We start from the raw sequence: 13,657 nt of genomic DNA, 5'->3' as shown, positions 1-13,657 counted from the left end.
AACAGAGTATGCCAACATCCATCGGCATCCAACCCCCTAAATATATTGGTGCCCAGCTGGACTCCTACAGGCACAGCACCTGTTTTTGGTGAAAGTGCAGCAGGGGTATTTGTCATTATTTTTGGGCTTTTGTGCCACATACTTGTTCATTTTCGGTCGGGCCCAGGCATGAAATATGTTTTAGGCAATGAAATTGGGGTATATAACGCAAAACAAACCCTTTGTTGTGCTCAGAGTCACATATAGGGGTTCCATCGGGTTTTTACACTTCTCTGGTCATCTACCATGGATAAGGCGCAATCACATCTTTACCCCTTTCTGTGCCGATGGACCGGGTTAGCCCAACACTATATGGCAAAAGCTGCACGCTTCTTTTTTCGCAACTGTAATTCATGCCTTCTTGCACATGAATCTCATCAATGCCTAACCTAAACTTGTAGTGTCATCGTGATATTTACAGAGTTCTTGTTTGTGGGGGTTTACATATGTTGGTTTGTTTCTCTCTAGATGTATTTTCAACGTGTCTCAAGCTAAACTTTACAGGACTTAACTCTATGGTTTTTCCAATCGCTCTGTACAGACATTTATTCAGACCAGCCTAGGCAACATGTGCTCTTGCGTGCCTGTAAAATGCCGCTTTTTAAAATAAAGCTTTTTTAAATCTTTTTTCACCTAACACGATGAGGTGCCCCATGACCGTCTTATTTCTAACTGCTTTGCACAGCTTATGGGAAACACATATATAGGATAGACATGACAGGCTGAGCTGATGGTTTCTTTCAAACCAAACTGCTGCCAATGGTCACTAATCTCAGTGATGTGCATGACCAATCTAACTTCTGCTCAGACTGGTATCCCCTAATCATAAGATTTTATGGTTGCCCCAGCTTTAAAACGTGTGTATTAACCTCTCATTTTGTTTAGTTTCGTCCGTGCACCTTCTGTTCAACCCATCCGCATGTGCATAGTTGTAAATAGTTATCATTGCCTACATTTTGCATAGCAATAAATGCCATATTTGGAAGAAAAAAGGTAAATCTGCACTATGGTACCTGTCAACATTAAGGTTGCAGGTTAAGTTCACTCTCCTTTTTCTGTTATTTGTGACAAGTTTTTGTTTTGCAGGTCTATAATTGGTCCATACTTGGCAGGAGTCACTAACCCCAAGAAAAAACTATCATATTTACCTAGGTGCAATGAGCATTCTTTAGTAAAATTACGTTAACTACCATTTTGTCTAATACACAATGAATTGTTTCTGCAAAAATTTCCTTGTCATTATGCATAAAGCCGGCCCTATGCATGCAAATGCCAATCACCTGCAAATCTCAGAACTGATGATGCACGAAAACTCGATTTTTATGATCAATACCGGCAACATTAGCTTTAAACTATAGTTCATACCACAAGCTAGGTGCACCACTGTGGAGACTACATTGTTTTCAACAGTGCGCCCAACTCGCCGTGAAGGGGGTCCTGACAGGACATTTCCTTCTCCCTCTAGGCAAGTGGAACTGCAAGGCCCCAGCGCCTCTTTTCGCTTCCTTCGCAGTGAGTTAGGTGCCCTGAGAAGGCAGGCTGTTGACAACAATGTAGCCTCCACAGTGGTGCACCTAGCTTGTGGTAAGAACTATAGTATGCCTTGCAGGCCAAATCGAAGTGAAATTTGGACACTAACTATTGACTTTTTCGCTTTCCTACAGTCGATGTAGGCATTGGCCAACTGCAAGAGCTTTCTTTGCTCATGTGTCCCCTCTCATGCAACATTTGGCATAGGATGTGCTGGTAACACTTCTGCAAAAAAGTAAATATCTACATATAGTTCTGAAATTTTCCCATGATTGGTGCATGCATACACAGTGCATGATTCACCCGTAACAACATAAGAAACATAACGTTACTGAAAAAAATTGCATAAGAAGCAAATACTTATGCAATTGCTGAATGCTCCGATTGAAGCCAAGAGAACAAAAACCAGCTACAAATGATGAAGATTAAACTGAATTGAGCATGCGACCTTTATGTAAACCAGCGAAGACTTAGCCACTACACCACAGCCCAGCACTGGGAGGGCGAATGATTTTCATTTGTTCTCTGGACCCGGCCGCAATTTTTTTTTCTGTGGACCATACTTTTTTTTTTTTTTTCACAGAATGCCTCGGTCGCGACCTGGCGTGACCTACGCACTGCCTTACCCGATTTTTATCGAAGTCTAGTAGACAGAATAAAGCTGAAGTTTTACCTATGATCTGGTCCCAAGAACAAGGCTGATCATTATCCTGTGGTCTGTTTACAGATAGCTATTTCATTGGCCACACTGACACACATACACACACGAGGGAGACCAACTGAAATTCGTGAATAAAATAAAGAAACGCATGATCTTCGCAGGTGCAACGAAGTTCTTGTTTCTTTTTTTTAATCACGTACTTTTTGTTTTCCCAAATATTTTTGGGCTTAATACAGATTTAACTCTCCGAACAGGAGTAGACATTTTGCACAAAAAGATTAAAATGCATGCACGGTATTCACCCTCTTTTGCAGTTCACACAGCACAAGTATTTGCAACAGCGGGACACCTAAAGCAAGTGATATCCGCCTTTTTCGTCGCTTCCGGAGTCGAAAGAACGTCTTCACCGCGCTCAGGGCGCTGTCGCAAGGGCGTTCTCGTATGTCACACAGGATGACAGCACAGACATACGCGATGAGCCAGGCGACCACTTCCTACGCCATACGCGCACACAGACAACGGAAAGGCATAGTACACATCGGCAAGAACAAAAGTTTGTATACCGCTACCGCAATACTCCCTACCTGGTTAATTTAAGACGAGTAGCATTCCGCGCTGACCAGTGCACTGAGTACTTTCACACGTCGAACGACGGGTGACATCCGAGTGGACGGCGGAAAAAATCGGCTGCCAGCGCCGACTTTGCGACACAACGATGGGTAAGGTCGGGGCAACATTCCAGCAGGGATCGGGTCACAAAAGTTGAAGCACTGAGCCGACCGTACCGTGGTGCTGGGCTAAACTGTCAAGCTAGCTGATGACTAGAACCAGAAACAGCATTTAATTCGTTGTCAGTCCACACTAGGTCCCGGTTAAGTTTTATGCGAAATTGTTTCATTGACCTACCAACGATTGCTCGGTAGCAGTGAACTTTGCTCACTTCGCAAAATGGTGACCGTTTCGGGTCACGTGGCGCTCATCCCGCGTGGTGATTGGCTGAAAGTTTAGGGTGTAAATTGTTCTAAGCACTGAACAAAACTACTGGGCCTCAGCTTAATTCTTGTAATATCGTGGCATACTTCAAAATAAACGGGGAAAAAATTACGTTTAGCATTGTTAGCGAACTTTGAGTCACAGCTTTTTGGCGGCGCCGTTGCGTGCGACCCGCGCGGCAGCGAGCGGAAACACCGGAAAACGCGGACTGACTCGGTTTCCGGGCGGTGGGAGCGCGACGGCCCAGCCTCGGGGCGTAGACCCGTAGAAATAGCATACTGCTTGGCAAAACCTGTTTACAGTAGAGTGAATCGAGTTCAAAGTGTGGCATTAGTGGTCACAAAGCTTCAGACTCTTTCATCGCAACCAGTAAGTGTTCTTTTCATTTCATTTTTGCGCTCCGTTTGTCATGTTTGATAACTAATCGCCGCGTAAACCTGCTAAGTCGTCTACCTTTTTTTAACGTAAAATAGGGTCTGCCGGCAACGTGATGTCGCAAGAAAGAACCGATGAAGTCACGAGCAACGGTGAATCCGAAGGGACCGAGAATCCGCCAACTCTTACGGACCACTTGAACAAGCGGCTGTTGCAGTCGTTTCTTCATAGACTCAACGAAACGTGCGAAGCTCCGACAGTGCCCCAGACGGACTCCGAGGCTGCGCAAGATGACGATTTTAACGATTCTTGAAAACGCTAACTTTACTAGTCCTTCAAACAGCACCGTGGGCTGCAGTGTGCTCTGATGACTACATTTGTTTCCAACGCTGCATCGTCCTGTATCAGATGGAGAAAAACAAACACCCGTGCCACCCCACAGAACAGGGAGGATTTTGCCACCCGTGCAGCATCGAGGTCTCTGCATGCGTTCTAATTCCCCTGGTGGCCTAGACCGTTGCCAGAAAGTTCCGCCTTCGGAGCATAACGGCCTTCGCCGTGAATGGAGTTGGGTGGGGCAGTGCACGTGACGAAGCATAGACAGACGCGGTGATGTCTTTTTTAGCGAACTTTAATAATAAAAACAGAGTTGAGAAAGCACATTTTTTACACGTGATGAAAACACCATCTAGGTTACTCCCCCAACGTACGTCGAACGCAACTGGCAAGCTTAGCGGAAAACAAAGTGGGCCCTTTGGCAGCGGTCACCACAACCGTCTCGGCCACAACAGAGGTCTCGTCCCTCTTCCACTGGGAACATGGCAGGGTGGTCACACACGCGGGGCTGTGCGCTTGGCTGTGACGGGCCACGGTGAGAATTTGGGGTAGACCAGCATTGTGCGTGCCGGGCAGGGCAGCGGCCATGGGGGACTCGGGATCACGACCGGGCACCCTGCTCACTCATCACCGTGATCTCAATCTGGAGGCAACACTGGTCAAGGAAGGCATTCCAACAAATGCACACAACCACATGTTCTCGGCACTGACTTTACCGTACATGCTTGCACACGAAAAGTAACCAAAATTGTCTACTTAGAAAAAAACACATTTGCTTGCTGCCCTGCCTAACAACCTGCTTAAAAGTCATCATAACAGAGGTTAGCGCTTCAAGAAAGACACACGACAGAAAACGAACAGGACGGGGCGATAGTGCCGCGTAACCTGTTATGATGACCTTGAACCAACTAGCCCAGCAACAAGTTTTATAAAAAGTTTTATCAAACCTGTTTAAAGCATGGAGGGGAAAAAAAAAAAAAAAAAACATCTCGCACTCTTTCCAGGAAAGGCAGTCACGTAGCGACGGTTGCAGACGAACACTTTTCCGAGCCCTGTTTCCCTCAACCGCTGCTACCCAGACCTTTACTCAAACCTCTGCACTTTGTGCAACAGCAGAGCCGACCTACACCACATGATATGGTCCTGCCATGAGCTCCAAAAAAATACGACTGGCTATAATAGCAAATCCGATGTAAATACACTTAGAAGATACAAAATTAAGACTGCAGAACAATGGGAGACCGTTCTGCTCAGCTCTACACCGGAGGAACAACTGACAGTAGTTCGGATGGCCGAAGCCGCCACGAGGATCCAAGGAATCCTGGCTGACGGATGAAGGAGGGAGAGCGTCCAAGTCGTCTACCCTTCAGAACCCACCTCTGGCATCAAATAAAGTCGTCTCTCTCTCTCAAGCCTGAGTGCCAGTGCAGTTATGTCATGCTCGTCATCCTTGGGGGCTCCCATGGCTTTGTGCTCACGACAGGCTGTAGCAAGCCCGGCGCCTTACCGCCACGCGGTTGGCAATCGTGGCATGTGCATACGTAACTACATTTGTGCCTTCATGCCGGGCCAGGTAGCATACTGGCAAAGCTTCTGCCATGTCTTTGGCACGATACTGTGATCGTCTGCGTCGTGGTAGTGCTGCAAAGCAGCACAAATGAGCTTGTGCGGGATCACGGCCTTAAACCACTTGTCTGAGTTGTCTTTGCAGGGCACGTATTTCAGCAAACCTCCGGCGGCATCAAGAAGGTAACTCTCGAGCTCACTCGCAGCAATACCAGCTGCACTAGAGCTCGCGCCCTTAAAAAAAAAACTTTTGTAATGGACCCAAACTCTACAGCTCCTTTTTGCATTATGGAAGGCAATGTACTGATGTTGCTGCTCAAAAAAGCTTATAAAACCAGTTTTGGGCCTGCAAACGAATAATCCTCACCACTGGTCATGACCGATGTCAAACCAAGATTGACTGAAAAGTTGAATAGGCTTTCATCTTTGTCTACATGGGGTTGGCCAGCAAGCTACACGATTCTTGTTGCACAACCAGCGCAAGGGGAATAAGCAAAATCGCACACGCCGGCAGCTAATGGGAAGTTTCGTAAGGCCTTTGTGTTCTCTGCAGTCAAACACCATCACCATCATCGTTGATGTGGGATTGGCCAAAGGAGGAATAAGCTATTAATTACTTCCTCGTAACCAGAGGAAAAGGAAATGCCACGCTTGGTGGGAGAGAGTGTGGCACACCAGCCGTGGGGTTCAACACCTACCCAATCACAGTGCGCCATCACCCAGATGCTGGTGCACCAGTGGCAACAGCACAGAAAAGCGCCTGCTCCCACAGACGCTCCCACCCATGCAACGCTACAACACCTAATGCAGTAGCCAAGACATCCCGAGAATGTTTTTTTTTTTTCTTTTGCTTCCTGTGATGCTGCAAAACCACCTATTTCTTGAAATCCCCAACACCCTTACATTTAAAAACATTAAGCTTCCTCCTCATCTCGGTCAGAAAACAAATACTAATCATTGAATGAAAAATAAAAAAGCTTGCATGCAAACATGCATCCTGAATTAAACTTTTCTGCTTGCATTGCAAGTGCAAGTTATGCCCCTATCCATGTACATGATTTTCATATCTGTAGAAACCACATTTTAAACCTAAGCGAAAATACGCCAGATTTCACAACCAAGCCTCGTAAAAAGCACAGAAATAAGATAATACAGAGATGATGTAGAACAGTGCGGTTTGAACGGGCATCTCGAGAAGCACGATATATAGTGCTTGTCGTGCATCATAGCCCTTTGTACCAGTTCATCACTTTACCATGGCTTGTGTACAAGTCTTCAATCAAAGTGACACAAAACAAATCTTTTAATTTCTTTTAAAAATACAATATTTACCTTACTAAGTTTATTTCAGCATAAAATTTTAAAAAATAAGGTAGAATTTACAATGAAAAAAAAAATTAAATTGGGTGCCCACCAGAGGCAAAAGAAATTAAAAATCTTGCAGTAGAGTTCTGGAGTTTTTAAAAGCAGTTACAAAGCCATTATTTATTAAGCACATTTGTATCCGGGTTCTTGCCTTTATGAAGCACTCATTTGGTCTTGTACTTTTCACTGACATTAACAGCGCAAAAAAATTTAGGACGAAAGAAAACACCTTCCAAGATGGCAATAACTCAACTTTTGTTGCGCAAGTCACCCAGTCTGGGGAAAAGTGGGTTTCTGCCAGACGGGCATACTGAGGCGCATGCAACCACAGTTACTCACGCACAGGGCATCCTTCACTGCCTAGATCCTGCAAGCTTCAGCCAGTTGTTACGTAGTGTTACAAATTACGTCCCAGTGCTTGAAAAAAAATGGCAGCATCTCCACTCCGTGGATGATGGCGAGGGTGCGGAGTACGGGGACTCGAAATGACATCCAAGTTGCGCATCGACAGTCATTCGATTTGAGCCGTGAGTTGCACCTTGATTATTCCCTAAATGAAACTGCACCTCACGGTTCAAATCGAATTCTGCTCGATTTTCGCTTGATGGTGGTGTGCACGTGGATGGACGCGGACGGACATTGGGAGGTCCTAAGGTACTCCGCACCGTTACAGGCGAGGGACTAAGCCGTTTGACTCTCGGGTACTAACTCACGGTCGTAACCCAATGGGTAAGACGACTGACGCTGACTCTGTCTGGTCTACGTGACACAGGCTCGAATCCTGCTGGTGCCTGTGTGATTTTTTGCGATTGTAAATGCTATGCGCACGGACGCCGACTGACATTGTGCAGTCCTCAGGTCCCGCACCTAGCATGGTGGCCACATGCAATTTCACAGGGCTCTGCTAAGTAAGTGTTCACAGTCCTCTTGAGGGGGACACTAAAGGCCGAATTTCTGTTGACTGAAAGATCACACCTTTTAGAGCTCTCCCCAGTTTTGTTTATGGCCAAAGATGGCTTGTTCGCTCAGAAATAAACAACTAAACCTTGCATTCCCCTTCAGAGCTGTCAGGGTGCCCAGAGTATCATGATGTTCATTCAACTGAATATTTATGCATTTTTCTGGCTTGCCTGATAAAATTTTGGCCACAAGTGAATGGAATGTGCTGTACAGTCATGCACCGATGCTATGTTCTGGCCCGACATACTTTCGAACACTTCAAAGGTGCTCAAAATTTGTTGGACAGAATAGAAGATGCACAAATATTTGGTCAAATGAACACTGCAACTCTTGAAGGGAACTGCCAGTGCCGCTATTTCACAGCCCTGTAAAAAATGCGGGCACCTAACACGTTTTATGCACCCGAACAACATTTGTAGACACAGCTGAACTTCATTAATCCGGAATCACATAATTGGAATGGATGGATAATTAGAATTGTGCCATCAATTCCAGCTAAGTGATGTGCATTTGAGTATCAAAAACATTCACAGAACAATGAATTCGACCAAGACTTCCTGTCTGCACAGAATGCCTTTCAATTTGGACAGCAGTTAGTGGGGATGTAAAAGGAAGTATAAGTAAATGCAAGTGAATCCAGAATATATATTGTAAGGCAGTGTGCATCTGGATGGCAACCTACCCTCTTGCATTCTTGCATGAACACTTAGGGCCCTATTCAGAGTCCCTCCTCCACTCTATTTGCCCCCTCCGCTCCATTCTGCAATGCTGATACATGGGAAAATCGATTTCAAGGACCTGCTCCACTGGAGGCTCGAGTGGAGGAAGGATTTAGAATACCGCGGTAAGTATCGCACGGTATAGGTGGTCGAGGTGGAGCATTGACACTGCATGGGGTGGTTCTCCTCAGGCTCAATATGTGTATTCTACTGCATTTGGCTGATGCTGGGGCTTACATGCATCAGTGTGCAAGTTACTCATAAAATATGGGTGTCTCCTTGTGTCATTGGTGCGACCTGCAGACCACCCACCACTCAGGCCAGAAATGCACAAGTGTGCCAAACTGCTCTTCGTTCGAGTTCAGGTTTCTTGAGCTGCTCATTGTGTACAGTGTACTCGCCCAGTGACCCATGATTACTGACATCGAGAGGTAGCAAGGTGAACCTCCACAGCTAACTTTTGCCAAACAGTCTGTTTCTTCGCCAATCTCCTCAGTTTACAAGACAACGATGACCACAAGAATACAATGTCGTCCAAGCAGAGGGCCAGTTCAGCAGCTTTGTAGCAATACACTTTTAAAATACATTTACAGTCAAGTAACTTGGTTCACTTAGGCTATAAAGCACCAGATCTATTCCAGCTCAAAATTTTCCATGACAATGTCTCCGATAAAGCATTTAGCAATATCTACAACACCAATACCCAGTTCATCAAAGGCACAAAATAAAAAAATAAAATGCTTTCCATTATGGTCACATTTAGCGCATTTTTTAGTTATGTGTTTGGATGGCACCTTATGTATGCCACCACGAGAGTGGCTAGCATCAACACACTTTATTATTTTTATAACCTACAATTCACACCACTTAGCTGAGCCCACAACATGGCTGTTATTCGTCAGAGCTGTGGCTAGCATTCATGACGTAAATGTCCCGATTCGATCTCATTTCGATAACACCACGCATTTTCTGGAAGTGCACAACATAACTCAAATGCTAGGTGCACAAACAGAAAGTACAGCTTTAATACCACAAGATTTTTAGTTTATGTCTCCCTCCTATAAAAAATACATATATCAATAAAGTAAAAGAAAACGAGACGTCAATTTTTTCCACACCAGAATTTGTAATGAAAAGCTCAAATTTGGGATTTATGACACTTCAGAAACATCTCGACTACATGGGGCTGCTGTAGGGGAGGGCTTTGGATTAGTCTATGTTCAGCTAAAATTAAGCGCACAAAAATATTGGGACAGTACTGCTTTTTTTTTTTTTTTTTTTTTTTTTACCCAGACAAAGAAAGGCCACTGCTGTTGGGAACTGAACAAGCGGTACCACATATAGCAGCAGACTGCCAGTGACCTGGTGAATTAAAGCTTCTCATGTAACGATTTTCTTCAGCGCCGTAATAAACCAAGTTTATCAGTATTCTGATAAGCAGGTAGTCTTTACTGGATTTGCGCCAGAACTTTACGAGTTCTCAAGGTACGTAAACACATTTCTTTCTGGTCCAAAGTAAGCTCCACAACTTTGCTATTTCAAGCATTATGCAACATTGTGTGCCAATTCTGCCCACCTTTGTGGGCAAGACATCCGCTCCTGTAAAAAAAATTCCGGAAACTTGTTGAGCATGTGCCACATGCCACCCCCCATCTTCCAAAATGAATTCCTTAGGAGTCATAGCCACTGGAGCCTCTTGAACAGGACAAAAACTAATATTCACTTTAAGAGGGACTTCTTCAAACACATCGGTAGAACTGCGATGGGTACTGCCATTTCATTCATGTTTTTGAAGAAATAAAAAGGAACACAGAGTTATTCTGCTTTGTTGTCAACACATCCACCCATCACTCTGGTGAAGGAAGTGCGATAACGCACCACCATTTCTTATGAGCAGCAGAATCGTGATCTCATTCATAATTCTGTTCTAAATTAGTGACGTCATGAGTAGGACGTGGAAGCACTGATTTATGAATGGCCTAGTTCTTGCTTGAAGCAAGCACACAACATTCTAGGATGAGAACACGATACCTTTGGTACCTTCAGCTAGCTGCCTACAGTAGGGAGGACAGCAAGTGACTCTGAACTAGTGTAATTCCCTGAAGCCACTATAGCTAGCAATGTAACACTGTAAACAGCAACCTAGCATCTGCGAACGTCACTGTAAACCAGTAGTGCTGTAGCGCCAATGCGGTCAGAATAGGGTGGACATCCACTTCCTGAGTATGTTATCCAGCCACTAGCACGTGTTCCATGCTCATAGTATGTCCTTCGCACAATCTAAGTATTCACATGCATTGGCCCCGGTTTGAGTACAGTACAGTGAGTGCTTCGTTTTTCCACCAGGCAAAAGTGAGGACAATGCCAACTGACTGTGACCCGAACTTCTGATGTACAAGTAAAATGCGCTTACAACACAAGGCTGGCAAAAAAAAAAAAAAAAAATGCCCCTTTGTATTGTACACTACCACTTCAATATATGGCTATATCCTACTGTGGTGCCTGAAACACAAACATCTATTTGGGGATAAAAGGGCTAAGTTTCAAGCATGCGCCCATTTAGCACACAACATCCAGTTATTTACTTCAATAACAATGCTTTGCTGATAGTGCATATTAGAAGTCGCAATACAATCAGTATAGCAAAAACGGAACATCCATCAGACCAATATTTAAAGAGTAGTAATTCAGTGCAAGCTGTTACTTTGAACGCAACTCTTGAGCACACATGTGCTGCAGTGTCATAAAAATGTCAGGCGAGCAGACTGGCCAACTGCTTCGAGCTGGAAAAGGATACAACTCGCAGACCTCTTTCCATGGGATCTGTGATGTGTAGGCCTCGTGGACCGTAAACAGTCTCATTCTGTTCGTGAATGTAGGCAGTGGCCTGCTTCAAAAACTGTAAAAATGCAGCGGGTCAGAGGAACGGTAAAAGACAAGACAACGGTTCCGTACCTTTTCATAGTGAGTTTCTGTGCACATATAAAGCAGGTATGCAGTGAGGCAAGCCACGAAGCCTTCACAAAACGTTTTGCCACTCATTCTTTCCGCTTCAGAGTATATCGAGTTGATTGTGGTGACTGTTTGATCAAACATGTGTCTTTCTATCTGAAAAGCAAAAAAAAAAAAAAAAAGTGCTCACCCAGTTACACTAACACTTCACTCTGGGCATAAAAATCCAGAATGAACAGTAATTATTCGAAGATAGATACCAAGCCATCCAGCTCCTGTGGAAACTTTGTCTGGAACTTTACTGACGTCCCTTCCGAGTAGTCCCGCTGTATGAAGACCTTGTTTGGAATGCGGTTTCCCTCATGGCCTGCCTGGTTCTGCAAAGGAAATATCGCCATATCAGAGGTCGAAGCACAAGAACTGACATATCAACCGATGACCCATTCTTCCGGCCAAGCTAAAGTGTAGACACCCACAGCAAACCCATTACGCCTCACAGGAACTAAGACAACATTTAGTCTGACATAAGAGTGCTACCAGAGAATTGATTTAAACACTGTACCACTAGTTTGGATGGGTACTAAATCTTCCTTTTTTTTCTTGTAATAGGACTGGTTGAAAAGCATCAGGTTAATCCTAAAACTTTGTAGGGGAGGGGCAGGGCAACAAACGGAACGTAAGGATGAGGAGGCCGACACAAAGGTATGCACCAACCAGCTCAAGTTTCAACTCTTCCGGGAGTCCAAAAACAGACCAATGTATACTGCTTTATGCTGCATTACGTTAGGTAAATTACTTTCGGCAAGTCTAGATTAAAATAAAAGTTGCTCAATCACATAAGTTTTAGCGATTCCGTTAGGTCCCACCCGGCAGGAGGTGGCCGAAATACCAGAATTAGTTAATAATTCCATCGTATTCGCCGACCGTGCAGCGCTTAGTTCATGCCTGCAGTGCGCACGGGCGGACGGCACTGAAGGCAAACAGCATCGACGTGCCCCAAAGACAGCAGCAACGCCTGCGAGACTTCGGTCCCGTTAGCCACATGGTGCTTACAACTTAATTAAGAACGACGCTACAAAACCTTTGCTTCTTAACATTCCGCTAACCACACCGCGCTTTAGACAACAAAGCGCATGAACGATGTTACAAAGCCTTGGCTGTCTTAATACGGTCAGAGCCGCGAATCGCAAGACAGCGTGAGATGGACACTAGAGGGAAATCGCAACTGACAACCTCATTTTTCCGCCGCCTCCGCCAGCCGTGATAACGGCCGACGTCATGAAATACGCCCGCGATTCCAAGTTATTGCGCCCAAGTTTTATTTATTTCGTGCTTTCAATACGGATCTAGTTGGTACGGCGGGAACTGCCATAAAGACTACCCGATACTTGGAGTGTAGCAGTGCTAGCGTGTGTTTGGAAGCGGCCTTAATGACGCGCTGTCAGAAACAGGACAGCACGCTCCCCATCACAGCTTACGTCTTGAATGGGCGTCACAGCCGCTGTCAAAACAGCTGAACCACCCAGCTAGGTATGTCGCAGTTTGATAAACATTTCAGTGTAAGCCTAACAGCGGCGTCCAAACATCAGCTCACAGCACGCCGTGTAATGTGGCCGGTCGCAAGGCACTCACCTGGCCAGATGCCATCCCGGCACGCCTCTTAAACCATAAGATCACGTATTCGCAAATGGGCAAATGTCCGGATCGACCCTAGTCATGAGATCGACTCAACTTAAGTGAACACTTCCTCTCGCATTCCCATCGAGTTGCCCCATGAGTCGCTGTTACATCAACGAGTTCGATCTACTGGTTAACACATAGAGATATCTGGTACTTCAAAATGAACGAACACTACAACCGCAACAGTACGAACTACGCTGCACGCTACCGCTAACGCACACCATCCAGCGTCCTGGTCAAAACACAACTGCTGTGGCTGGATGCGCGCATGCGCCTTCTTCCAACCACAGCACATCCGAGATGACCGCACTACAGAGAACTAAAATGTAAAAGAACCATTTTTTTTCTTACCTGCATTATCTTCTGCGTGTAGTTCCAGAGCACACCAATAGTCCGCCAGGTATGGCAACGTTTACTTCTTAAAAATATAACATTTATTGAACAAACAAAAAATAAACTCCTATATGCAATAGCAAATTAA

At 45.1% G+C, this 13,657-nt stretch overlaps 2 protein-coding genes and 1 long non-coding RNA gene across 4 annotated transcripts in view; 1 reads left to right on the top strand and 2 right to left on the bottom strand.

The window, feature by feature from the left end:
* Positions 1 to 3,209, bottom strand: part of LOC144156020 (regulator of G-protein signaling loco-like) — a 55,796-nt gene extending 52,587 nt beyond the window's left edge. The window contains exon 1 of the mRNA XM_077687782.1: positions 2,815 to 3,209. The gene's annotated coding sequence lies outside the window, so the exon portion shown is untranslated. The remainder of the gene's footprint in view (positions 1 to 2,814) is intronic.
* A 227-nt stretch (positions 3,210 to 3,436) lies between these two features.
* On the top strand, positions 3,437 to 4,258 carry LOC144156022 (uncharacterized). The gene is made up of 2 exons (XR_013319682.1): positions 3,437 to 3,592; positions 3,697 to 4,258. It is a non-coding gene; the product is annotated as an uncharacterized LOC144156022 (long non-coding RNA).
* Positions 4,212 to 13,549, bottom strand: LOC144156021 (golgin subfamily A member 7). Of its 2 annotated transcripts, none has more exons than XM_077687785.1 (5): positions 13,528 to 13,549; positions 11,757 to 11,873; positions 11,500 to 11,652; positions 11,342 to 11,443; positions 4,212 to 4,577 (listed from the first exon to the last, which is right to left on the bottom strand). In XM_077687785.1, exons 1-5 carry the CDS (start codon positions 13,531 to 13,533, stop codon positions 4,536 to 4,538), a joined length of 420 nt encoding a protein of 139 aa, XP_077543911.1. In that variant the 5' UTR covers positions 13,534 to 13,549; the 3' UTR covers positions 4,212 to 4,535. The 2 variants fall into 2 exon arrangements, with proteins under 2 accessions (XP_077543911.1, XP_077543909.1); XM_077687783.1 differs by lacking the exon at positions 13,528 to 13,549 and adding an exon at positions 13,129 to 13,488.
* Positions 13,550 to 13,657: the final 108 nt, after the last annotated feature.

The sequence above is a fragment of the Haemaphysalis longicornis genome, unplaced genomic scaffold, assembly GCF_048455015.1.
Source record: "Haemaphysalis longicornis isolate Haplotype H1 unplaced genomic scaffold, Haemaphysalis longicornis Haplotype H1 scaffold_1, whole genome shotgun sequence".
Lineage (NCBI taxonomy): Eukaryota > Metazoa > Arthropoda > Arachnida > Ixodida > Ixodidae > Haemaphysalis > Haemaphysalis longicornis.
This window is presented reverse-complemented; position numbering and strand designations above follow the sequence as displayed.